Source organism: Prunus avium, chromosome 1 (genome assembly GCF_965620075.1).
Source record: "Prunus avium chromosome 1, drPruAviu1.hap1.1, whole genome shotgun sequence".
NCBI lineage: Eukaryota > Viridiplantae > Streptophyta > Magnoliopsida > Rosales > Rosaceae > Prunus > Prunus avium.
Window position 1 is genome coordinate 1,604,347 of NC_142284.1, and position 24,034 is coordinate 1,628,380.

At 36.1% G+C, this 24,034-nt stretch overlaps 5 protein-coding genes across 6 annotated transcripts; 4 read left to right on the plus strand and 1 right to left on the minus strand.

Annotated features, from left to right (window-relative positions):
* Positions 1 to 254: 254 nt before the first annotated feature.
* On the plus strand, positions 255 to 2,270 carry ARD4 (RmlC-like cupins superfamily protein). 2 transcript variants are annotated; one of them, XM_088246476.1, is made up of 5 exons: positions 255 to 408; positions 501 to 588; positions 706 to 800; positions 1,161 to 1,400; positions 1,904 to 2,270. In XM_088246476.1, exons 1-5 carry the CDS (start codon positions 397 to 399, stop codon positions 2,030 to 2,032), a joined length of 564 nt encoding a protein of 187 aa, XP_088102602.1. In that variant the 5' UTR covers positions 255 to 396; the 3' UTR covers positions 2,033 to 2,270. The 2 variants fall into 2 exon arrangements, with proteins under 2 accessions (XP_088102602.1, XP_088102601.1); XM_088246475.1 differs by lacking the exon at positions 255 to 408 and having other exon boundaries at positions 486 to 588.
* Positions 2,271 to 2,851: 581 nt separating this feature from the next.
* LOC110768660 (acireductone dioxygenase 2) lies at positions 2,852 to 5,706 on the plus strand. Its single transcript, XM_021972481.2, has 7 exons — positions 2,852 to 3,011; positions 3,635 to 3,746; positions 4,157 to 4,251; positions 4,595 to 4,709; positions 4,796 to 4,920; positions 5,201 to 5,271; positions 5,382 to 5,706. The coding sequence occupies exons 1-7, from the start codon at positions 2,994 to 2,996 to the stop codon at positions 5,446 to 5,448; spliced, it is 603 nt and encodes a 200-aa protein (XP_021828173.1). The 5' UTR covers positions 2,852 to 2,993; the 3' UTR covers positions 5,449 to 5,706.
* A 2,330-nt stretch (positions 5,707 to 8,036) lies between these two features.
* On the plus strand, positions 8,037 to 10,426 carry LOC110768652 (heat stress transcription factor A-6b-like). The gene is made up of 2 exons (XM_021972469.2): positions 8,037 to 8,629; positions 9,140 to 10,426. The coding sequence occupies exons 1-2, from the start codon at positions 8,354 to 8,356 to the stop codon at positions 9,929 to 9,931; spliced, it is 1,068 nt and encodes a 355-aa protein (XP_021828161.2). The 5' UTR covers positions 8,037 to 8,353; the 3' UTR covers positions 9,932 to 10,426.
* Positions 10,427 to 14,076: 3,650 nt separating this feature from the next.
* Positions 14,077 to 21,528, plus strand: LOC110772712 (dyggve-melchior-clausen syndrome protein). Its single transcript, XM_021977170.2, has 18 exons — positions 14,077 to 14,566; positions 16,401 to 16,643; positions 17,067 to 17,130; positions 17,214 to 17,343; positions 17,435 to 17,579; positions 17,712 to 17,960; positions 18,049 to 18,133; positions 18,811 to 18,913; positions 19,148 to 19,273; positions 19,349 to 19,462; positions 19,670 to 19,788; positions 19,929 to 20,016; positions 20,128 to 20,220; positions 20,330 to 20,419; positions 20,538 to 20,657; positions 20,742 to 20,833; positions 21,014 to 21,071; positions 21,213 to 21,528. The coding sequence occupies exons 1-18, from the start codon at positions 14,365 to 14,367 to the stop codon at positions 21,291 to 21,293; spliced, it is 2,202 nt and encodes a 733-aa protein (XP_021832862.2). The 5' UTR covers positions 14,077 to 14,364; the 3' UTR covers positions 21,294 to 21,528.
* Positions 21,529 to 22,561: 1,033 nt separating this feature from the next.
* LOC110772715 (early light-induced protein 1, chloroplastic) lies at positions 22,562 to 23,500 on the minus strand. Its single transcript, XM_021977174.2, has 2 exons — positions 23,250 to 23,500; positions 22,562 to 23,071 (listed from the first exon to the last, which is right to left on the minus strand). Exons 1-2 carry the CDS (start codon positions 23,403 to 23,405, stop codon positions 22,631 to 22,633), a joined length of 597 nt encoding a protein of 198 aa, XP_021832866.2. The 5' UTR covers positions 23,406 to 23,500; the 3' UTR covers positions 22,562 to 22,630.
* Positions 23,501 to 24,034: the final 534 nt, after the last annotated feature.

Consider the following 24,034-nt stretch of genomic DNA (forward strand, 5'->3'; position numbering starts at 1 on the left):
TATTTTGGACTCCAAAATGGAAAGAAGATTCGAGAAGATCCCGCAAAATTGGAAAATCATAGTTGAACGAAATCATGTGCACTAGGATTGGTGCTGCACGCTATTTGAATCTGGACCATTGGTTTTGTGAGTATTAGATTAGATATCAGATCAATTGTGTAATTGATATACACCAAAATAAAATGGTGACAAAAATTTGCCAAGAATAGCGTCCACAAATAACTTGAAGGAAATCTAACTGTACACGTGGCAAAATCATTCATGTTAAACAATAGCATCGAAAACGAAGTTTAAAAAAAAAATCCAGTGCAAAACGACACTCTTTTAGCTTCCATTATAAACAGTGACTGTGTTTAGTTTACTCAGCAAAACGCCGAGCTGGAAAGCGAGTCAGCCATGGCGATCGAGGTGAGTTCTTAGTATATTAGCGATAAATTAATTGTTATGGTGAACAAATGGGTTGGTGTTAATTTTAATTTTAATTAATGAAATGGAAACAGGCATGGTTCATGGACGAGAGCGATGAAGACCCAAGGCTTCCTCACCATCGCAACCCCAAAGAGCTTGTTCCCTTGGACCATTTGGCAGGTCTATTCTATATCTTTTTCTTACATCAAGATTAATTAGCTCTCGTTAATTTGTCCCTAATACGAATTAGTGTAATTGATTTTGTATTTAACAAGTTGGTGGGTGCTTTTATTGCAGAGCTTGGTGTGCTCTACTGGCGCTTGAACCCAAAGGACTATGAGAATGATCAACAACTTCGCAACATTAGAGAAACCAGGGGATATAATTACATGGTATGTATTTATATTTTTCTATTTTGAAATATTGGTTCAAATTCAATTTTTTTTTTCTTTTTTGGAGAGGGGAGATAGTATACTAAACTCACATGCACTACACTACACGGATGCTAGGATAGGACTCAAATTGAGGACCTTTTCTAAGGGAGCAATTGCTCCAAACCACTACACTAGTCGTCCTTTGCAACACAAAAGGAAGTTATTTGGTAATGTTTTTGCTAATTTTTTTTATAGCTTGGTGGCATTGTATATGTAGACATGGTTTTGAAAAGAAAAAAAAAGGGTGTTGATTTTATGCATCTGATATTTTTGTTATCGACAAAGAAAAATGCTTGTTATTGGGTGGGAATTTTGTAGGATTTGCTTAATATATGCCCAGAGAAATTGGAGAATTATGAGGAGAAGTTGAAGAACTTTTATACAGAGCACATACATGCTGATGAGGAGATACGCTACTGTTTAGAAGGAAGTGGGTACTTTGATGTTAGAGACAAGAATGACCGTTGGATTCGAATCTGGATTAAGGCTGGTGACCTTATCATTTTGCCTGCTGGGATTTACCACAGGTTCACCCTTGATACTAGCAACTATGTTAAGGTGAGAATCTAAGTAATGTGCATCAGCAGGCTTCTGCATACATCAAAAGTTTTTTTCTTTTTTGCCTCTCCAAGTTTTAATCATCAAACCAAATGATGTCGCAAACCACATTATTTTAGTTGTTAGAAAAGAAAAACAAAGAAATTTAAAACACTGCTTCATAAATATTGTACAGTTTTGGAGTTTACTTTGTTGTTCATTGCAATATAGTTTATTTGGGCAGAAGAACCTCTACTGATTTTTTTTGTACTGCTATTGGGTTCAAGGGGTTTAGTATTTGAGTGTATATGTTGAACGACAATTTGATGAAAACTTAAAACAAACTTAAGCACCATATCAATACTGGAAAGATCAGCAGAGGATCTTCAACTCATTCATTTTATTTGCACGTATTCTGTGATTGGCATTTCTGACAAAAACCTTGATTGAAGAAGACAAGAAAAAAATATTTGGTGAATGTTTGATAATTTGTTATGAAGTTCATATTCATGGGTATTATGCAGTTGATGAGGTTGTTTATGGGAGAGCCTGTTTGGATTTCGTACAACCGGCCGCAGGAAGATCATCCGGCTAGGAAGGAGTATATAGAGAGCTTCACTAAGAAAGTGGGAGTGGCATTGGAAGCTCATTGAAGGGTCATGACTCTCCTGGATTCTTGCAGATGAACCATCATGGTATTGTTGTATTGAATCTTCTTTGTAATGATATTATAAGGTGTATGATTATAGTTCGAACCCTTTTATTGTTCTATATATGTGCTTGAGAATTGAGGTTGTGATAATGAACTCTCTTTATTGAGAATCTTATGTCCAAAGGATGGTGCTCTTTGTCAAATATATTTTTGGATGCCTATGAGCCTCTCAGCCAACAGTTTTGGTCTTGACTTTTTCTTTTTGCTTCTTTAATGTACACAAAAAGAAAAAGGAATGATTTTGTGGGAGTTGCAATTTGAGATACGCAATCCGAAAGATATATTTCTATTTGTATTCCTATTTGAATAATTGTGGACTTCAATATTTTGCCATGTGACATGAAATTTTTTGTGATGAATGATCGATCCCGACTTTGACTCCCGAGTTTCGACCAAGAAACTCAAGGGGCCTGCCAACCCTAGTCAAATCACTCAAACCACCCATCAAGGAGTGGAGATGATTAGTCAAACAATTAACAAAAACAACAAAAATTCCTTTCACATGATGGCATGGCATTGGCAATGGCGAGAGTTATAAAACAATTAGGACAAATATAATTTTTTCCTTTCTGTTATAGAAATTTTGTGAGGATAAGAATATAATTTTTTTTGGCTAAAAAAAAGAAAGAATATAATTTCCTTTCTATTATTAAAATTTTTACGAATATGAATATAAGTTGGAGAAAAAATCCCGCAGTGAAATGCCGACGTGAAATGAAAACCCATTGATTCAATTAACCTGGACAAAGCACAAAATTGCTGTGTGCGTAAACGTCGGATGGGCATTTTCGTCATTCAACATCCTTTGCACTTCGTTTAAAAGGGCTGAGGCACGCGTGGTCTCAAAGCCACTCCAGAAATTTCAGGGATCGTCAGCCAAAACGCAGAACAAAATCAGAGCAATGGTTGCCACCGAAAAGGTACACACTCGGAATCTTATAGCTCCAGCCCAGCTCAATCATTTCTTTCGTTTTCTTTTTTCTCGGGAAAAAAAGAGTCGCCTTTTTTCCTGAGATAATTTTCTTATTGCAAACGGAGCAGAAATTTTATGTGTTTCTTCTGAATACTATTCTGTTTGTCTCCCTAACTTATTTTCTCAGACTTTATGATTTGTGTATTGTGTTTCAATCAAGTGTTTGAAATTTTCAAGCTTGATGCATCATCAGAACGTGCTTTGCTTGTTAATTGTTATGTATGAATTTTATGGTTTGATTGCCCAATTTTGGTGGTTAAGGTGATTCCAGTAGTAGCTTGCATTTAATTTTGTGTTGCTGCTAATTAGTTTTACATGATAAGTTGTGCGAATTAAATATTGCTTCAAGATAATTTTGCTGAACTAAAGTAATGATGATACGGCAGCTAGATACTGGAATTTGGCTATGGCTGTGCTTGCAGCGATGGATTTTTGGGATTTTCGTTGTTAGATTTTTGGAAACTCTGTTTGGTACATTGTTGTTTTGTTTGTTGTGGGAATAAAAAATTACAGGGAAATTATAAACAGCATTTTTGTGATCAGGGTATCTCATATTGTTAACATATGCAGGATCCAAGAGAGGAAGTCATCCAAGCATGGTACATGGATGACAGTGATGAAGACCAGAGGCTCCCCCATCACCGTGAGCCCAAGGAATTTGTATCCATAGACCAACTTACTGGTGAGCATTATCAGGAAGACAAAATAGTTTTAAGAGATTATGAATGTTTTATTTTTTGAAGAATCAATGCATTAGAGAAACCGTGGGAGTGACATCTGTTAGTGATAAGTTAAGATAAACTGGGCTTAAGCTGATATGAATAAATACTAAGTAGACCAGTAGATGTATTTTTAACCAATAATACTAGTCAATGTAAAAGTTAAAATACAAGAAGCTGGCCAAGACTAATCTAGGAAGAAGTAACTAGAAATATTTTTAAAACTTACGTTTAATAGGAGATATTGTATATAATGGAAAACAATGGAACATCTCTATTCATCTAGTTGATCTTCTTAGTTGGGACAAAGATAAGGATGATGATAGTCGTTCTACCATTTAACTTTTCGGGAGCATTTGAGTTGACCTTGCAGAGCTTGGAGTTCTCAGCTGGCGTTTAGATGCTGATAACTATGAAACAGATGAGGGGTTGAAGAAAATTCGTGAAGAACGTGGTTACTCCTACATGGTTTGTCACACTAACTTATTTTTAACTTTTTATTTGCTTTGTGTCGTCTTCTACCTAAACTTTCTACTTCACTTATTTCAAGGCAATGTATCACAACCATGCCAAGTTTTGCCCATTGATTGCCAATATGATGTGAAAGAAATTGTTCCGTATTAACTATTAATTTTTTTGACTCCTGTTGAACGTACACTTTGAAATGTGTTTGGTCTTTTTTTCCCCTTCTTGTTTATAGTTTGAATACTAATAATCAGATTATAGTAACTGTGAATATGCAAATTCACAACAAGTTTCTGTGCACAGTTATACACTTTATGTTTAACTTGATAATGTTTTCCTCTCCTAGGACTTCTGTGAGGTTTCCCCTGAAAAGCTGCCTAATTATGAAGAGAAGATAAAAAGTTTCTTTGAGGAACATCTTCACACTGATGAGGAGATCCGCTATACTGTGGCAGGAAGTGGTAGGATTAGTTATGCTTTATCCCAATTTATTGTCTCATTTTTATTTACCTCTCCAGATTAGTGATTGTGTACTTCTTTTGTGAAGGCTATTTTGATGTTAGGGACCGTAATGAACGTTGGATTCGTGTGTGGTTGAAAAAGGGTGGGTTGATTGTTTTGCCTGCTGGAATTTATCACCGCTTTACTTTGGACACAGACAACTACATAAAGGTAATGGTTCAATGTGCGAAATGTTGTCATGCCCACTGTTTGTTTCCCCCCTTCTCCATTTAGTTATGCTTTTATACTCGAATGAATACACACTTCTACATAATCTGGCACTTACTTTTTTAAAAGTATTTTATTGTGGGATGATGGCGAATGTGTAGACCAGGACCGTACTACATTTGTGTCCGTGAATTAATGTCGATTAAGAAGTCCCACAATGGTCCTTACAGTGTTTAATATCTTCAAATCAAAAGACGTTCTAAAAGATTTGTGTTCAATGCAGGCAATGCGACTCTTTGTCGGTGATCCAGTTTGGACTCCCTTTAACCGCCCTCATGACCATCTTCCTGCAAGGTTTGATTCTCTCTTTCTTTAAATTGCCGGCATCCCTTCTTGTATACATGCAGACAATACTATGTTGGATAGGCTTTGAGTCTCTTCTTACAAGGAGCCCTTCCTTGCAGGCAGGAGTATGTTAAATCTTTTGTGCATAAGGAAACTGGTGACCATGCAGTTGATGCTGCAGCATGAAATCTGGCATTTGGTTCTAAAACTGGGATTTACAAATAATGAAGTGACTGTTTTGGCTATGATAAAGATATATGTATGCTTGTATCATCTGGGATGCACCGGTGGCTCCATAGTGTTATGTAATGCTTTGTTTATCAGTAGCTTGGCCTTGCGTGACTCGAATAAATTCCGAATAATCTATACCTAATGATCTTTATCTATTGATGCGTAGCTTTGTAAAAACGAATAATTACGTAATTCTACTGTGTTATATTGTGAGTTGTTGTGCTTCCAGCCTTGCCTATTGCCCAGGCAGAAACTACTTAGTCTGGGCCGACTTTAAAGTTTAGTTGGTTTAGATTGGCTGATTGGGCTGCTGCATGCTAACAGTCTAATCTTTCTTTTGTTTAAAGTTTAAACAATACAAAAACAAAAACAAACAGACCGGAGGACAATAAAGTTTTAGTAAAACAGATTAGGTTTTTAATAATCGACGTTAATCCAAACGCTTCATTCAAGTTGTCAATTATGAGTCAAGTTAGTGATATTTCTTTTTCTAATATTCAAAGAATTCAAATTCTCATTTGTGTCCATAAAACAAAAAGACAAGAAAGTTGTAATAGAATTGGTTAATACTTGGGACGAATTCAAATTGATACAAACCGATCATGACTCATAAGTGATTCTGGTCTATCCAAAATCACTTCTAAACGAAAGTGTTCATTTTTCATTTGCTTGGATTTAAGTGTTTGACAAAGAACCCTATCTCATTATGGTCATGGGATCCTGGTGCAACAATTTATATATAAAAAATCTGATTCTTACTAAAGCTAGATTTGGATTGGACCCTAATTCATCACTCTTTTCACCTCTTATTTGATTTTGAAAATATATTTTGTCGGGTATATTCGCTGCACTTCCACATTCATCTAGTCCCCCCTTAAAATAATATTATATGCATTAGTTGGTGTTAAATCAGAATTTGGTCTCCTACACTGTTGATTGTGTTTTTAGGTGAATAATTTTCACCTTTAGCAAAAATTCCAAGCCGCACAGCCTTGATTTCACCTTATCTTCAACTCAATTAATGACACGGGTGTGGCATTTTTGCACTCTGTTAAGGGCCAATTACAGTAACTTGAAAAGTTTTAGATTCCAGCTAGCATCACAATGAACTTATTGTTCATGAATTTACCCAACTTCATGTGTGAGGTTAAATTTCACAGAGATAAATCAATGGCCCACTACTGATATTTTACCCAACTTACAAAGTCTAATACGTGTGATATTTTATTACAAAAAGTCTTGATGTAATTAGTAGTGGAACCACTCATTATATGTTGTAATTTATTTAGTTAAGTTTCACATGTTTGGTTTGTATAGAAATGTAAAACAAAGTTTGTTTTATTTTCTAATTATACTCATATGAAATTAAATATAAAAAAAAGAAAAGAATGCATTTAATGCTATATTGTAATTTTAAATTGTTAATGGGGACAATATGATCATGAAAAATGTGTATTTAATGCTTGCTCATTTTCCCAAATTTTCCCTTGAGGAGAAAAACAAAACCCATGAGAAGAGGAGAGCTTCACTTTCTCCCCTACTTTTTCTTGTGCAAGGCAACGATTTCCTGTACATGGATTTTTCAAACATGGGAAAACAATTGATTTCCTATCTCCAAGCTTCCTTTTTTATGAACCAAACAGGATAGTAGATCATTAGTGTGACAACAATATAATGCAAGTTGATCTGATTTATGCATTTAATAATAATTTAGCTTCTAAGATATTTTTATTTATTTTCATAGAATGGAAAGTGCTAGCGTGAATCGACTTTGAGCACATAATTAAGTTTATTCGATGATGCATGTGAGTCTCATTTCAATCATATGTATTAATGGTTATAAATCAACCACGCATGCTTAAGCAATTTTTTATCACCTCTAAATAAGAATGGTCTCGATGTACACTGGGTACCACTTGCACCCATACCCACCCACCTCTCCAATAAAGAACCGTCTAAACACCCATTTTTTATTAAGATGGTGGCTCTACAAGCTTCTGGTTTTCAACGATCATAAAGTACAATACAATTATTTTTAGATAAGTTTTTTAGTTTATTTAAATGTTTTTGTAGGTCCCTTTAGTGTCTCACTCTAAAACTCTCTTTGCCATGACAGTGATGAAAACCTAATGTGCCAAGTGGGTTTCCAAAAGGAGAAACGACATTAGGGCTTTGGAGAGAGAAAAATATCTCATCAATGCCATTTTCGTTTTGAAAAAAGCTTCACAATTTAACTTTTTCTTTAATATTTCTTTCAAACTCCCTCATATTAAGTGAAAATCCTGATTAATATGGAGCAATTTGAAATTTTGAACATTAATAAATGAGAATTTTTTTTATCAATCCCCAAATGAGAGGATTAGTAAAACATTTTGAAAAAAAGAAAATGTGCTTGTATTCTATGTGTCATCTTTGTTTCCCATCCAATCGAACAAATCTTGTCTGGCCAAAAAGGAAAAGAGAAGAAAAACCATTTTTTATTTTTGCTTTTGAAAGAAAAGGTGCTACCCGCGATTTATAAATTGTTGGTAGGTACCCCCAGTTGCCTTCTGTCTTAAAAAACACAAATAAAGGAAAAAGAAAACCCCTGCAGCCTCCTGTTCCTTAGCTCTGCAGTCTCTTGGCCTTCTTGGCCTCCATAGCAGCCAGAGCTTCTCTTTCTCACAAACACAACCAACCATCCCTGTCTATGCTCTGTTTTCTCTAACACTACCTTACCATTCCTCTGTGCTTCCTCTGTGCTTTTAATAATTCGTCTACCTGCATTCCTAAAACCCATTTGAGCAAACAAACCCAATAAGTATTATCATCATCAACCCATATCACTAATAACCCATCAGAGTTTACCATTAATCAAACGATGAATTCCGATCACGACCCAGTAAGTTTGTCATCTTCAGGTGCGGCACCTGATCATCCTCTGCCAATGGAGAAACTTTTTGACCAAGGCCCTCCACCATTTCTCACCAAAACTTATGACATCGTTGATGACCCAACAACCAATGATATAGTTTCTTGGAGCAGAGACAACAATAGCTTTGTTGTATTGGATCCCCAGAAATTTTCCATGAGCCTTCTCCCCAGATACTTCAAGCACAACAATTTCTCTAGCTTCGTCAGGCAGCTCAACACCTATGTAAGCACGACTTTCTAGGCCGTCCTAATTGCTTATTTATATGATTTTTGTTCAAAGAAATTGCCATGTTGTTCTTTTTCAATTTGGATATTGTATTCAAATCTATGATATATTTGTGGGGTTCTTTTGGGTGTGACTACTTTGTACATTCATGCTCATGAAACATATAGAAATGTGTCATTTTTTTAATCTTTCATGTCTTTGTTTAATCAGATCCTTTTTGTGTATTTGTTTAAGGGGTTACTTAATGTGGACATATTGTTTGTTAAACGGCATCAAAAGGGAAAATGCAGAAACCAATGTATAAAACATGCATGATACTATTATAGAGAGGGAGCTGCTTTTGCATCTGCTATTAACTTGATGGGGTCAGTTTTTGTTTTTGTTTTTCTTTCTGTTGGATTTGTCAACTTCAAAGGTTCTTAGGGTTGACCTGATGCAAACTAAAAAAATTAGTAGACGCAGCCTTTTTATGGATTTGATCAAGAAGAAGTTATTTAATTAATGTAGGGATTTAGAAAGGTTGATACAGATAGATGGGAGTTTGCTAATGAAGGGTTTCTCAGAGGGCAAAAACCTCTTTTGAAGAATATCCGGAGGAGGAAGACATCTTACCATCCTAAGGCTTCACATAAAGCTTTGGACTCTTGTGTTGAAGTTGGAAAGTTTGGATTGGACGGAGAGATTGACCAGCTGAGGCGTGATAAACAGGTTTTAATGGGGGAACTGGTGAAGCTTAGACAACAGCAGCAAACTACTAGAGTTTACCTCCACGGAATGGAAAATAGACTGAAGAGGACAGAGATGAAACAACAATATCTGATGAATTTCTTGGCAAGAGCAATGAAGAATCCCAACTTTGTACAACAATTGGCACAACAGAAGGACAAAAGGAATGAACTCGAGGAAGTAATTACTAAGAAGAGAAGGCGGACTATTGAGCAAGGGCCTAGTAATTTTGAGGTGGATGAATTAGGCCAAGTTGGAGTAGAAACTTTTGTTAAAGTTGAACCTCAAGAATACGATGACATATATGATCATTTTGAAAATCCGGAGTTGGACACATTTGCTATTGACATGCTAGGTATAACTGGAAGCCAAATTGTTCATGATGAGGAAAAATGTATAGAGAAACAAGAGGGAAATGAAAGTGGAAGCAAAGACCCAGATAAGAGTTTCTGGCACGAATTGTTGAATGAGAGTATTGATGAAGAAATTGGTATGCTAGGTGTTCAAGAAGAAGATGAGGATGTCGATGTGTTCGTCGAGGAGCTTGTTCACTTGGCCTCCTGTCCCAAGTAAAGAGGATGAGGAGTTTTCATAAATGTTTTCTTCAAGAAGTTCGGTAGGAGACGCTCATCATTCAAAAAATCTTGAAGTTCCTAAATGGTTTCTTAATTCGAATTGAAGAGTGAATGGCAACACTTTAACACTTAGAAATTACACTGATGAAGCAAAACAGAAAACAATATTCCAATGCAAACTGGATAGGTTCAGGGATTTTCCTTCAGTGATGGTACTTTTAGGATCTCTTAAATTTCCGGGTTTGCTTTTAGAACTGTTATCATTTCCTTTATTGTCCACAGTCTAATTGTGTTCCTGCCAGTTGTAGGAAATTAAAGGTACGTATTTATCTGATAGATCATTAATCTCGACATTCATGACCTTAAAATCCAGTTGGAGATTGCACCTTTGAGATCATGTTCTGCTTAATTTGTAACTGACTGTTAACATCAGTGATCTAGAACCCTTTTGCTATGTTTTTTCTCTCCTGGAATATAATTTGTCATTGAATCATTCCATGAAGGTCGTGGATGATGCATGGTGGTGGTCTCACCAAAATGATTAAAAGCTTGAAATCTCTTACTTGCATCTTGAAATGGATCAAGAGAGGGTGCATGCCATGTTTGTGTAAGCTGTGTTAGTTTATTTGTGCAAATGCAAACATCAATAGGGCAGAAAATTGGTGTTTTACCCTTCTTTTTCTCTTTACGGGCCAAAAAGGTAAAATACAAAAATAAAAAAATTAAAAAGTTGGAGTATTAGCTTCCTTAAAATGACGGAGAATTTTATGGTGCACCATATCTGCAATTGAGTTGGAATGTGCATGAGCAGTTTAGCTGGCATTATGCAGGGAGTAGTCAAATTTACTGTTTTAACATTTAGGAAATAAGGATTCAAATTTGGATTTCCACAGCAGGGCCCGTGAATGCAATTGCCCTTATTGCCCACTGTTGCTAAACATAAAAATTTCCCAATGTTCCTTTCATGTTATCCTTGAGTATGGCTGATATTTGGAAAAAGATGTTTGACAAAATGTCTGAAAGAGGCCGAGGCGGGGCATGGAGCCAAAGGTCATTGGGGAAAGTTGCATGTGGGCTTCATCTTGTTCTTGGTAAGAAAAATTCATGAATTCGGCACTACTTTGGGCATTCATGTTATGAAAATGGGTTTTTGAGAGCTAAAATATAATTAGTTCTATGAAAAAGTGTTTTGTTTTTTTGGTTGACAATGAAAAAGGTCGACTTACATTGCTTTTCCTTGTTGCATGGCCTTCGGAAACGTAACTGAGGAATTACCCACATTCCTGTAGTCGATGGTCTCTATGCTCTTGATTGGAAGTAACCCTAACCACAGCTTTGGCATGTCATTCATGTGATAATGAATTAAAGTGAATATTTTTGTACTTTTGAGACATGGTTAGGATTTGAATATGGAGACAATTCTGGAAAGGCATTAATTAACATGGCATTTCCTGGAAAAGAAAAAATATATGGAAAGGCTGACAGACAGACAGAGCATGCAGGCCCATACCGTTTAATATGAAAGGTGGCACAATAAATCATTATCAGCCAGAGCCCTAGAAGGTGGCATGAATGGTTCTGGATCTGGAGTAGGATCATTTACATGGGAATGTCATGATTCTTTCAAATCTAAAATTAAAAAAATAGATCTCACCAAAAAAAAAAAATTAAAAAAATAGCTGACTTATGCTAGTTGGTAAGAGCAATGAGCTTACCCCCTGCAATCATGTTCGAATCACCCGCCCTATAAATTAGATTCATTTAGAGTAATTTAGACTATCGTTTGTATTAAAAAAAGATTTTAAAAATCTTTGAAATTATATTGATATTATTAACATATTTTGGGGGAAATTGTATGGGCTGTTCTAGTCTCTAGAGCTAGCAATGAAGGGTAAATAGTTTTTTTTTTGGGTCGGATAAGAGTAAGTTTGAACTCAAAAGTTGGATGAAGCCCAACTATTTGGGCAGTTGGGATTTTGGGTCAAGATACCGAAAACTATAATATTTGGGGATTAACATTGACAATTAGTGCCACAATTTTGGCACTTTCTATTGAATTTCAATTAATGTTAGGCTCCACTCCAGATTGGTGGAGTTGAAAATTGCCTAATTTTTTTTGGCAATATTATATATAACTACTGGAAATAAGTAGAAAAAATACTACCTTTATATTATAATAAAGTGAAAGTGCCAAATTCTCTAATAATCACTCTCAAACGAGCTCAAATTCACTAAAAGAAAAAAGATACAAAGCAATGAAAATATAAATTCAAGAAATATTCATTTTGAAGAGGCATAAACATAGAAACACACCCAAAATCAACAATTGTAAAAAAACCCACGCACTATTTAAACATAGAAACACACCCAAAATCAACCCCAAAATCAACAATTGTATATTTTTTGGGTGTGTTTATAAATGGGTTTTGAGTGTGTGTAATGATGGGTTTTGGGTGTGTTTATAAAGTGTTTTGGGTGTTGGGTTTTTTTTATAATTTCAGCCCCATTTTGGGTGTTTTAGTGAAACTCCCTAAATATAATAATGTGTTGTTTGTTTGTAGTTTGGTCTTATTAGCCTTATAATTGGCTTCTCTATTTCTTGTTTTTTTCCTTAGAATTGTGGTTGCTTTAGGGTTGATATTTCATTTTCTATTGGTCGTGGGTCGTGTGAGACATTGGCAAATTCAAACTTCAACTTGAAACCCAACGGCAGTTTTAATAAACAAGTCTTTCTAAACAATGGACTAAAACCAAAACTGGGTCCCTATCGTGACCTCATCCTAGAAAGCTCATCCTTAGCCACCGACAGCCCAACGTCTATCCATGAATCAATATCCTACCCTGCCTACTACACTATGCTACTAGTATGCACCCACTGATCAAACCTTTCAAGACATCCTTGATTCTTGATCATCAATGAACATCAAGATGATGAGTAATAAATCATTTTTTGAACATATTAGTAACTGATCCAAGTATTTTTCTTTTCGGATCGGGCGCTTTATACCATATTCGTTTATTCGAGGCATTTTATCAAACATCTTTTCTCATGACACAGGTATCAATTACGAAGAATAGAGAAAATTGCAAATCTTGTTAGGAATATGTGATTAGTGAATTTGATAACCTGAAGTTTGTTGACCATACAAAGTTCAATTACAATCAAACTGATCCAACCTATGTATGATGAAGTATGAATGATTAGTAATCTTGGATCTCCCAAGTCATTGGTGATGAAACCCATGGTGCACGTTAATCTGGTGGCACATTCCGCACCCAATCAAGTTTAGGCTTAATCAAAAAGTGATTAAAGAACTCGCACGCACAAGCTAAAACTTCGTGCTGCAAAGATGGGTTGTCATTGGATTGTTCACCTTAATTAATTAATTAATGAGAGATTATTGACAGAGGAAGACTTTAAAACGAAGTCATGGTTTCGACCCCAAAGAAAAAAAAAACAAAAAGTCATTGTTTTCGACAAAATATTGCCTAAAACCCCAACTTGGCTCTTTGCCGACGGTTTGCATAACACTGTAGCCAATCAGCATGCCTGGAATTAGCAAATTTAGTAGGAAAAGTCTACAAAGACTTTTTAGCCCAAAAGAACGAAGGTATGGAAAGACTAAAATGCCATTGCTGTCGACTGCTTGAATTTTCTTCTAAAGCCTTTATGAAAAATCGAAGAAGGCAATTAAAAAAGAAAAGGGGAAAATTGGATTAGGCTAGTTTGACCTCTCTTGGATTGACAAAGAGAATATTGTAATTTTATTGATGATTATTTTACACCGTCTCTCTTCCTTAATATGATTATTTTCAATGATAAAAAATATTAAATTATGAACTTTCCTTCGCTTGTATATTATGAACTTTTCTTCACTTGTTATAATTAATTTTATTGATAACCTTATATTGATGGGATGGTCTCTTTTCGATTTTTTTTTTTCAAAACTTCGGCCCTCCCTAGTAAAAATAAAAAGTACAAACAGAATCCCTATTTTTAATTATTGTGTTTTCCATATCATAAATTAAATAGAATATCATGAAAAAAAACATTTGAAGGAAAATTATAATTATGGAGGGTAAAAATGGGAATTAAATTAGTAATGAAATTGGGGACGACGCATTGTCGTTTTAGTACCTCTTGGTGCAGTCCTTGTCTCTCTCTCTCTGGAAAGTGCTAAAAACACACCTTCGTCTGCAAGCTTCCCTTTCTTTCTTCGTCTTCTTCACCAGAGCACACCTCAAATCTCAATTTCAATCTCCATCGAACATCCAAAACCCCAACCTCTCTCTGTAATGTCATTGACATTGACGACGTCAACCAATAGCACCTCCGAGATCGCCTCGCCAGGCCTCTGATCTGAGCCCTTGTAATTTGCGTCGTTCACTCGGCACATTCGAACGACTCTTCTGCATTTTTCGTTTTTGGGAATGGGAGCCGTACCTTCTACACCGCGCTGGGGTGGCAGCAGCTCCGCCGCGCGTCCACTGGACACGGCGGAGTACCTGATCTCTACCTTCATCGGCGAGGAGTCGTTTCCTATCTCCTCCGATTTCTGGCATAAACTCCTCGAACTCCCTCTCAATCTCCAGTGGCCCCCTCACCGCGTTCATGAAGCTTGCCAGGCTCTTGGTTCGTCAATTTCTCTCTTTCTTCTCACAGTTTCTATCTTCTGAATCATGAAATTTGTTGCTTTCTTTGATTCAATTACGTCACCATAATGTGATTAGGGTTCTGTTATTTGCGGCATTGGCATTAGTATTGATGAAATGCAGACCGAGACTATGGAGGTTTGTTGTTGTGGATATTTGGTTACTAAGGGGTAATAGATTTCTCATTTTTAAGTGTACTGTGTACAGCTTCGTAAGAGAGTTAATTGTCCTCTCTTCTTAGCTCAAACAAAAGGAACCCTCCCATATTGGATGCAAGTTACTTAATCCACTATTTAGAGTACAATAGTTAAATAAAAGAAGTAAAAGGAGAAGTGCTACTATCTTGGGGAAGAAAGCAATGGAGAATAACTTGTATGCCATGTGCAATTTTTTGCTTATATTGTAGACGTCCGTGTACAAATGCCTCTTGGTTTGAGATTCAGTCTTAACTCCCTACTCTTACCTAACCGCTCAATTCTATGATTGTGTTAACCAAGGCCATAGAATCTCTCTTCAAGAGGACTTGCTGATATTGCTCTTCAATTGCTTGTCATGTGTGGGTTTTGAGGGCATTCCAATGCTCTTTGATATGCTGTTGTGTTGTGGTAGCTTGTTGTCAAAGAATTATTGTTCTTTTCTATTCATTTTTTTGAGGGGCTTAGTTAGTTCGTTGTCAAGGAGTTCATTGTGGTGTTGGCTTTAGAGCATTTCAGCTTTGTATCTGTTTGACTCTTCCTCTATTAGATACAAGTATGGACTATATAATTTTGAGTGAAGGACTATTTCCCTACAGTTCAATAGCATTTGAAAATAATACCAATAACTCCTTATAAATTTGTAACCAAAGTATAAAATTGTCCAAAATTCTACCCAAGTATATAGAGGAATATTGGGAAGATTAAATCATAGTGCTCAAAGTTATAAATTCCAATTTCAGTCTCTCTGCAAATTGCATCTCTTTTGCTGGAAGTGATTGGGGGAGTCAACTAGTTGGTCTCACATACGCTTTTAGTAGCTATTGATGTTTCTAGAGGCTTAATCTAGCCATAAGATATCTGCCTCAATGCTGTTCATAATCTGAATTTTTCTCATCAGAATGTCAAAGCAATTATGTAATTGAAATTTAAAATAGATTCAAATGTCTCCTTATGAAACTTAAATATCTACCATGGAACTTAAAACAGTTACTGGCTAAATTTTTTTAGAAATATTAGATGCAGGCTAATAATTTGAGTACCGACTTAAACATTTTTCAAGATGAATTTCATGAGTATTTTCCAAATAACATTCCTAAAGAATGAACTCTAGTGAATCCAAATCCATAACCAATTTGTGTGAACAAAAGACCTTTAGAATTTAAGCACTGTCAATAATGACAATAATATATAAAAAAAACGCAGCCATGACATTTTCAGGTTACCATCAAATCTAAAAATTTTGTTGTGCATCAGGTTTTGAATGGTTTGGATGCTGAGCTTCTCTTTATTCCAAAAGGGTTTGTAAAGTTTTGATGATAGTATTTGATCACGGCTTCTTGAATCTTATGATTGGTGACTCTAATCTTACCAAACATGCACCGAATGATTCCTGTCAGTGAATTTTCGTTGAACTGTTAATGATTTGGCAGAGTTTTCTTGATTTGTTCTAGTAGAATGTTATTGGAGCTAACCTGTTTTCTACTGTTGAAATGCTTTACCAGTTGACCATTTGTCAGCATACCTTCATGTGCTCATCTGACTCTTTATTTTTATTTTTTAAATATTAAATATTAAATATGTATTTATATTTCTTTGTCTCATTTCTGCCTTTTGCAGCACGAAACAACTACCATACCAGGCATCTTGCAAAAATTTTGATCCATATGGCATGGTGTTTGCAAGAATCTATTTCAACTTCTTCTGGTGCACCTTCTCTTGTTTATGTGAAGGCTGTTAATGCAGTGTACATTTCATCTGTCTTTTTAAAGTACTTCATTGAAAATGCAAAGGGAGACAAGATTGAAGACTTATATTTGTCCCTAGATGAAAGTGAGCCAATCCCAACAGATGTTACAAAAGGTAATTCACTTATATTTCATTGGCAAATGTATCAATCCTGGAATGAGCTCTCTCAAAACCATTTTATTATTTTCTTATGATATCTTCAGCTAATATAAATTTTGAATTTAAATTGTATCATATTTTTTATTCAATATGCCACAAGATTTGGTAAGGCAGAAGGATTGTATTACTTTCTTTCCTGGTTGGGTGATAACTATGGTTTTATGAATCAAACAAAAACCCACACAATGGTTGTTAGTATTTTAGAAATCTTATGATTTAGTTCTCTGGTTCTTGGGGGCTGATGGGTGATGACCTAAAGGGCCAAACAGAATCATTATGTAATAAGTACGGCTAGATCTTCACTTCATTTGACTTTTAAATAAGAGCTGTTTGCCCACAACATAAATTTATAGCTATTGTTCCTCATCAATTTTGCAGATCTAAACATTGAGGATTTTGTTATGCGTAGTGTGCTTAGCTTTATTGGGTCAATAGATGTAAGGTACATCCTCAAGTACCCACTTGTTCCTTATCATTGAGATTATGTCCACTGTGTTCCTGATTGTATATCTTTTTTGTCACTAGTCCTGATACATACCTCCTTCATTTGGAGCTGCTTAACTTCATGCTGATTGCAATGTCAACTCAGCTGCTTTCTGGGCCATCTCCAGGACCAGAAGATGTGAACCCATTCATCGATGCAGCAATGTCTCAGGTTACTGGACAAAACTTTTGCTTTATTTTTCAGTCCAAATTTCCAGTTGATTCAATTTTGCTGTGTCTGACACCACTTCTGCAATCCACAGGAAAGTTCTTTGGTTATCTTGGTTGTGCGTAAACTGCTACTCAGTTACATTACGGGACCTTCAATATCCTTGAATAGTGCATCTTATTCTATATATTCTGAAGGAAGTCAGCCTGGTGTTTTACAAAGAGTTAGTTCCGCAGCTGGTATGGTGGTTTCCTTGATGCACTATTGCAACTTAAATTGTTTACCAATCTAAGATTTTATATCGGTTGGGCAATATTAAAACTTAAAACTTTTGACCGAGTAGCTGTTGACATCAATTATTTGAATTGCAGCAAATCTCATGTTATTGCCATTCAACTTTCTGGTCAGTTCAAGTGGTGAAGGCTCAAGAAGTCTGTTAGCAGACTGCAGTCTCCATGTGTTACTTATTCTCAGTCATTATCGTAAATGTGTTGTGGGCAATGAACCAATTACAGATAAAAGTAATGACACCACCGCTTCAGATTCCCTTTTAAAAGGGAGTACGCATTTTTCTGATAACCCTTACTGCAAGGCCTTAGAACGTGCAACAGATGTTGAATGTAAGATGCTTTATTGTTTGTATCTCTACCTAATCTTATTATGAAAGTATATTCACATAACTTGAGTGGATATTTTCCCTGCTTGCAGTTGATCGTGTAGATACTGAGGGTAATGCGCATGCTGGTCCAGTTTTGAGGATACCTTTTGCTTCTCTGTTTGATGCCCTTGGAATGTGAGTGTTGGTTTTCCTTTTATTCTTGTATTTTTAAATCAGATGTACTATTTTATCATATTATAGGCTAATTCTTTGTATGCATCTTAGTCCATCTATGGTTGAATGGGATGTAGGCTTTCTGAAATAAGATTTACTTGTTTGTAATTTGTATATAGAAGATTAGATGATAGACAATTACGTGTCATACAACAGAAAAATCTAATTAGGATAAGTATTTTATCTTTGTGGTGTGGGAGAGGGATACAGAGTTTTTTTTGGTGGTGTGTGTTTTTTTTTCCACAATAAAATGCAATTTTTGTTGTTGTTGTAATTTGTATATAATTGACTAATTAGTTCCACGTTGATATTGACGTGTATAACTTCCATATCTTCGATTCTTACGTTGTGTTGTTTTTATCAGTGTTTTATAAGCTATGTATAAGAATTTATCAATAGGTCGTTAAAAGGTGCAAGTTTCGAATGCCTTTACGGTTTAATTATGATTTTCATGGGTGTGATACTTTATTCTTCTTCAACCTCTAATCCTTAATTCAACAGAAAACAAAACAAAATCTATGATCCCTAATTCAAACCGAAAGCATGGATATCCTTGTTTCTCTTAACTTTGCTCACTCTTTCAAGTTGGTTCCTCCCTTTTGTTTTTGAGTATCTCATAACCGTTTCCGCTTTGGCAGGTACTTGGCTGATGAGGCTGCTGCTCTTTTGCTTTACTCTTTGTTGCAAGGGAATGCTGACTTTCTGGAGTATGTCTTGGTGCGAACTGATTTGGATACATTGGTATGGACCAGCAGCTTATCTTGTTATTGAAAAAAGAGAAAAGGAAAAAACTATATTTTTCATGGCAAAGGATTCATTAAGATACATATTGTTTTTCTGGTTGTTGGTCAATGGTCATTTTTGTTTCTTGTTATTTTGGATGAGAGTCGTTTCTGTTTGTAATTACTGTCATCATTAAGTTTGCTTCTACATTGATATGAAAACTTGATGCTCATCTGTTTATGAAATGGACAGTTGATGCCTATTCTGGAAGCGTTATACAATGCTCCAAAGAGGTCCTCTAATCAAATCTACATGTTGCTGATTATTCTCCTCATACTTAGTCAGGATTCTTCTTTTAATGCCAGCATTCACAAATTGGTAAGGATTTCCTCCGGTAGCCAACACAAGATTTGTATACATTAGGCTCTTATTGACGTATTTATCATATGACAGATAGTTCCTAGTGTTCCCTGGTATAAAGAACGTCTCCTCCATCAGACATCTCTTGGTTCCTTAATGGTCATTACTCTGATAAGGACAGTGCAGTATAACCTATCTAAGTTGCGGGTATCCTTCTGTCCCTTTTGACTTTGAACTTTCTTGTATTTACTTTATGAGTGTTGTTGTCATATTGCTTGTATACTTGATATTTATGTCAACTGCATCTAAGACCTTGAGATTAAGCTTTCACCACTTAATATATTTTCCCTCTTCTTATTTTTAGATTTTGTGAACTTTCCTAATTATCATGTCTGGTTTGTTGAATTGTAATAGGATGTTTATCTCCATACAACTTGTCTAGCAACTTTGGCAAACATGGCACCCCATGTCCACCGTTTGAGTGCATATGCATCCCAGAGATTGGTCAGCCTTTTTGATATGCTCTCTCGAAAGTATGTCCTTTCAAATCTTATGGTGTTCTCATGAGCTTTACATTTCTATTTGCTCTGTAATTTATAATCTTATTCTGGCTTTAATACACTTCTGGCTTGAGTTCATTAAAATTTTGCTCTTGGTGTAATATTTGATTTAGGTATAACAAACTAGCAGAGATGCGAGATAATCAGATGCGATTAGTCAAAGGCAACTCAATAGAAGGAAATGGTCTTGCAGATGATACAGTAATGAAACCATACCTTTATATATTATGGAGCTTAGAATTGTTCTGTTAGATGAATGTCACCCTTTCTCACTTTCTTGTCCGCTAAGCTGGAATATTTTTTCCATTGCAGTCAACAGAGATGCATATATATACTGACTTCTTGAGACTTGTCCTTGAAATATTAAATGCAATTTTGACTTATGCCCTGCCACGGAATCCTGAGGTATTATAATATACATTCGAAGAGGTCCATGTTTGATAGAACAAATTTATTTCCTTTATGCTATTACCAGACAATGTTTTCCGTGTTCCTTACCGTATGCAATGGGCAGGTTATATATGCAATAATGCACCGGCAGGAGGTCTTTCAGCCTTTCAGGAATCATCCACGCTTCAATGAGTTGCTTGAAAACATTTATACTGTACGTTCAGGACTGGGATTTTGTTTGTTTGTTTTTTTTCTGGTTTTCATTACGGAACTTTTAACTTATCCTGTTTTTATGTCAATTGTTGAATTATATTGTTTGTTTGGCTTTGTAGGTATTAGATTTTTTCAATAGTCGCATGGATGCCCACAATACGGATGGTGAATGGTCAGTAGAGAAAGTACTTCAAGTCATAATCATTAATTGCAGATCATGGCGGGGTGAAGGGATGAAGGTAAAAAGGAATTTGCATTGTAGGTTGGCCTAAATGCACCTGGAGATTGTTGTTCATAATATCTTGAAAATCTTGTTTTGTCAGATGTTCACACAGTTGCGGTTCACATATGAACAAGAGAGTCATCCAGAGGAGTTCTTTATTCCATACCTGTGGCAGCTAGTTCTATCCCGCTGGTAATCTATCTTCTCTCTTTGTAGAATAGAGAGACAAAATCAATAAAAAGAAACAATGTTCTCATTTTAATGCATTTGTAGGAAGGGGTTGAATACATAACCTATTAGGTCTTTTCTTTTGGGTCATCATTTTATGTTAGTTTAACTGATATCTGCTTTCGTTCACATTTCTCTTTTCAGTGGACTCAGTTTCAATCCTGATGCCATAAATTTGTTTCCAGTTGATCCTCCTTCCGAAGTATGTACCTAAAATCATACCTGCATGTGTTATATACAGTTCTTCTAAAGGGGATCACATAGTATGGGGAAATTCTTAACATTGAGTTTGATTTTCATTATAGTGACAATTATTGACTTTTTTTTTTTTTTTTTTCTGCAGAAACAGAGTGATTATGAAGTATCGTCCAACGGTCATGTAAACGGAGAGTCGACCAAGCATGCAGTGTTTGTTGAGCCATAGATGTGATATAGACTGATGGCACAAGATATGCTGAGGTTTCTTGGTGGATATGTAAATACGTGAAATAGTAGAAAATGTATTCTTCTCATTCTTTTCTGTTTATATGTTTGCCATAATAGAGGCCTTTTTACCAAGATGTAATCTAAAATCCCCGCTGTAATGATTAATGAATAAGAGAAGATGCTCATTTCCATCTTCCATCTCCATAAAATTTTCAGCTTTTGTCTCTTGTTAATGCGACTGGGGGCATTTTGCACAATTATGATTTCATGGATAATTGGGCTTTTAAGAGGAGCTGCTTTTCCATTACTCTTTAAGTGAGTAATTTGTTACGCCTTTTTTTTTTTTTTTTCTTTTTTAAATAATACAAACGATATTATAAACTATAAGGGGAGGGATTTCTCACACTACCAAGATGTCATGAGATTCGAATTTTAGACTATTGATATGCAAATCAAGACTTTTTTCCACTTTTCTTAGAGCTTGTCGGCAGTAACTTGTTACCTTTAATCTGTCCTAATTTGTCCATTGATCTCTCCGAACTTGTGAAGGAATTATAATATTGGGTTACGTTTTTAACAAAGGCGTTGTTCACACGATTGACGATTGTAGTTTTCATAGTGACTTTTGTTAACGTCAATCGCTCACTTGCATAGGGGATAGCCGATCTCTCAAACCATAACCACTGATCGAATGTGCGTGCCACATTGATCAACGGTGGGCATAAGTTACTGACCTCTTTCAAGCTGAGGCACCGTGCACGTTTTCATTTGCTGCGAACTTTCGTTGGGTATGATGAAGACATACATCTGCCAAAATTAATTTTCATAAAGTAGTGTCGTCATGAGGAGAAACACTTACATAAAACGGAAATAACATTATTTTCTTATCCCTCACCAATCATGATATGTCACGCGTGATAACTTTTTCACATTACAATCTGTGATTAGTTAGGAATGGAAAAACAATGATATCTCGGATTCATATAAGTTTTTCTGCACATAGGGTATTTGATCCTCATGCTTAATGGTATATTAATAGCTGGTTTGGAGTGCCTTTGGAAGAAATCCAAATGTGATTTTAGACAATTGAAAACGCTTCTAATTGCGTTTAGTAAAAGCTAAAAGCACTTCCGAATGCTTTTCCACCAAACATCTCTAATTGCTTTTTCAGCAAGCACTTGAATCTTTACAAAAATTCAACGTCCGAGCAAAAGTGCTTACTAGAAAAGTAGGACCCAATGGAAGCTAAGATTATACTAGAGTCTATAATGAAAATGTGGCATTGTTATATAAATTTTGTAAACTCTAAATACATTAAGCTAGCAAATCAAAGACCTACACAAGGGTCCCTCCTTTCACATACTCAGTGAAGGCCAAAGCTACCAAACCTAACATGGCCAGCCTTCCATTCCAAAGCTCAGCATCGGAAGTCATGATCCCATCTGATTTGGACTCCACGCTCACCCCTTTAAACAGAGGTATCAAAGATGCCACTGACAGCAAAATACTGGTGCCAAGGAACAACGAGACTCCACCGTCGGATATCTGAGCAAACAGATCCTGACCCTTGGCTAGCTCCACTGCCAGAGCTGAAACAAACCCCACCATTGCAAGCCTACCGTTGATCCTCTCTGGGGCTGGCCCACTGAACGCAAACACGTCTGAAAACTTAGTGCTAATCTTAGGACTACGTTTAGGAGAGGGAGTAGGTGTAGGAGGTGGTGGAGGAATTTTAGATGCCTCTGGTGCTGTAGATGGTTGCTCTTCCTGACCATTCTGCAAATCATTAATTAAACATGGTTAATTAAGATCGCTAATTTAAGAATGTGCAAAACCTAAATGACCAAGCTAATGGCAGTGCGTCAGTCCTTTTGAACTCCTCTCCGTACATCAGAATAGTTTAGAATTTCGTTTTATAAAAAAAAACAGAAACGAAAGAAGATTAATTAATTACCTCGGCCATGGATCGCACCCTCATGTTAGGGTACCTATGCAGAGTTGGAGCATACTTAGCAGGAAGAAGGTGGTTCACCCTCAGAGATTTGCTCTTTCCAGCTCCATAAGCCATTGAGTTAGCTAGAAGTGATTGCATGGAAGCTGAGGCAGCCATTGTTTGTATTGTTTAATATTTCTTAAGCTCAAAAAGTGATATCAAGAAGGCAGAAAATGCTTTGAAGATGTTTTTGGTTCTTGATCTTAGGTTGCCAAAGAGTTAGGGTTTTATAGTGCAAAGGCCCAAAGAGTGGGAAGCACATGGACGTGGATATTTTGGCACCACGTCGCTCATTTTTGCTTTCTCAGTGATACTCTGCCACGTGGGTTGTCTTGTCCACACATGGTGTGTTTGAGAGACGTGGCTGCGGCACACACCACAACGTACGAGTCAGTGATTTCTGAGGCCACACCACTTCTTTTTTCTTTTAAGCAAAAGAGAGAGACCGATGCCTCACGGGTCCACGAGTGCCTTTGAAATTGAGGTTTTTCAGATACAATTGCACTTAGACTAGAAGACGAATATCTTTTGCTTCATTTTCGTCAGAAAGATAGAAGAAAAAAATAAAACTAGATGATTACTTACTTGCTCGCTCTCTCACAGTTAGTTGCATAATTGCATTTGTTTGATAGCTTAGGCTTAGCTAGGAGATGAGATCTTAAACTTTGTTGGCATTTATGTACGGTCGTCTTGTCCTTACATGGGGGTATGAAGACGTGGCTCCCTAAACACACCACAATTTTCCA

What these genes read in the sequence shown, in the direction of transcription:
- LOC110772712 (XM_021977170.2), top strand. Translation starts at nt 14,365, where the DNA reads ATGGGAGCCGTACCTTCTACACCGCGCTGGGGTGGCAGCAGCTCCGCC. An exon ending in TGAAGCTTGCCAGGCTCTTG is followed by an intron (nt 14,567 to 16,400) that starts GTTCGTCAATTT and finishes TGCCTTTTGCAG; the next exon opens with CACGAAACAACTACCATACC. An exon ending in CTGTTTGATGCCCTTGGAAT is followed by an intron (nt 18,134 to 18,810) that starts GTGAGTGTTGGT and finishes CCGCTTTGGCAG; the next exon opens with GTACTTGGCTGATGAGGCTG.
- ARD4 (XM_088246475.1), top strand. Translation starts at nt 486, where the DNA reads ATGAAATGGAAACAGGCATGGTTCATGGACGAGAGCGATGAAGACCCA. An exon ending in TCCCTTGGACCATTTGGCAG is followed by an intron (nt 589 to 705) that starts GTCTATTCTATA and finishes CTTTTATTGCAG; the next exon opens with AGCTTGGTGTGCTCTACTGG. An exon ending in CCAGGGGATATAATTACATG is followed by an intron (nt 801 to 1,160) that starts GTATGTATTTAT and finishes GGAATTTTGTAG; the next exon opens with GATTTGCTTAATATATGCCC.
- LOC110768660 (XM_021972481.2), top strand. An exon ending in ATCCATAGACCAACTTACTG is followed by an intron (nt 3,747 to 4,156) that starts GTGAGCATTATC and finishes TTGACCTTGCAG; the next exon opens with AGCTTGGAGTTCTCAGCTGG. An exon ending in AACGTGGTTACTCCTACATG is followed by an intron (nt 4,252 to 4,594) that starts GTTTGTCACACT and finishes TTCCTCTCCTAG; the next exon opens with GACTTCTGTGAGGTTTCCCC.
- LOC110772715 (XM_021977174.2), bottom strand. Translation starts at nt 23,405, where the DNA reads ATGGCTGCCTCAGCTTCCATGCAATCACTTCTAGCTAACTCAATGGCT. An exon ending in GGGTGCGATCCATGGCCGAG is followed by an intron (nt 23,072 to 23,249) that starts GTAATTAATTAA and finishes AATGATTTGCAG; the next exon opens with AATGGTCAGGAAGAGCAACC.
- LOC110768652 (XM_021972469.2), top strand. Translation starts at nt 8,354, where the DNA reads ATGAATTCCGATCACGACCCAGTAAGTTTGTCATCTTCAGGTGCGGCA. An exon ending in TCAGGCAGCTCAACACCTAT is followed by an intron (nt 8,630 to 9,139) that starts GTAAGCACGACT and finishes TAATTAATGTAG; the next exon opens with GGATTTAGAAAGGTTGATAC.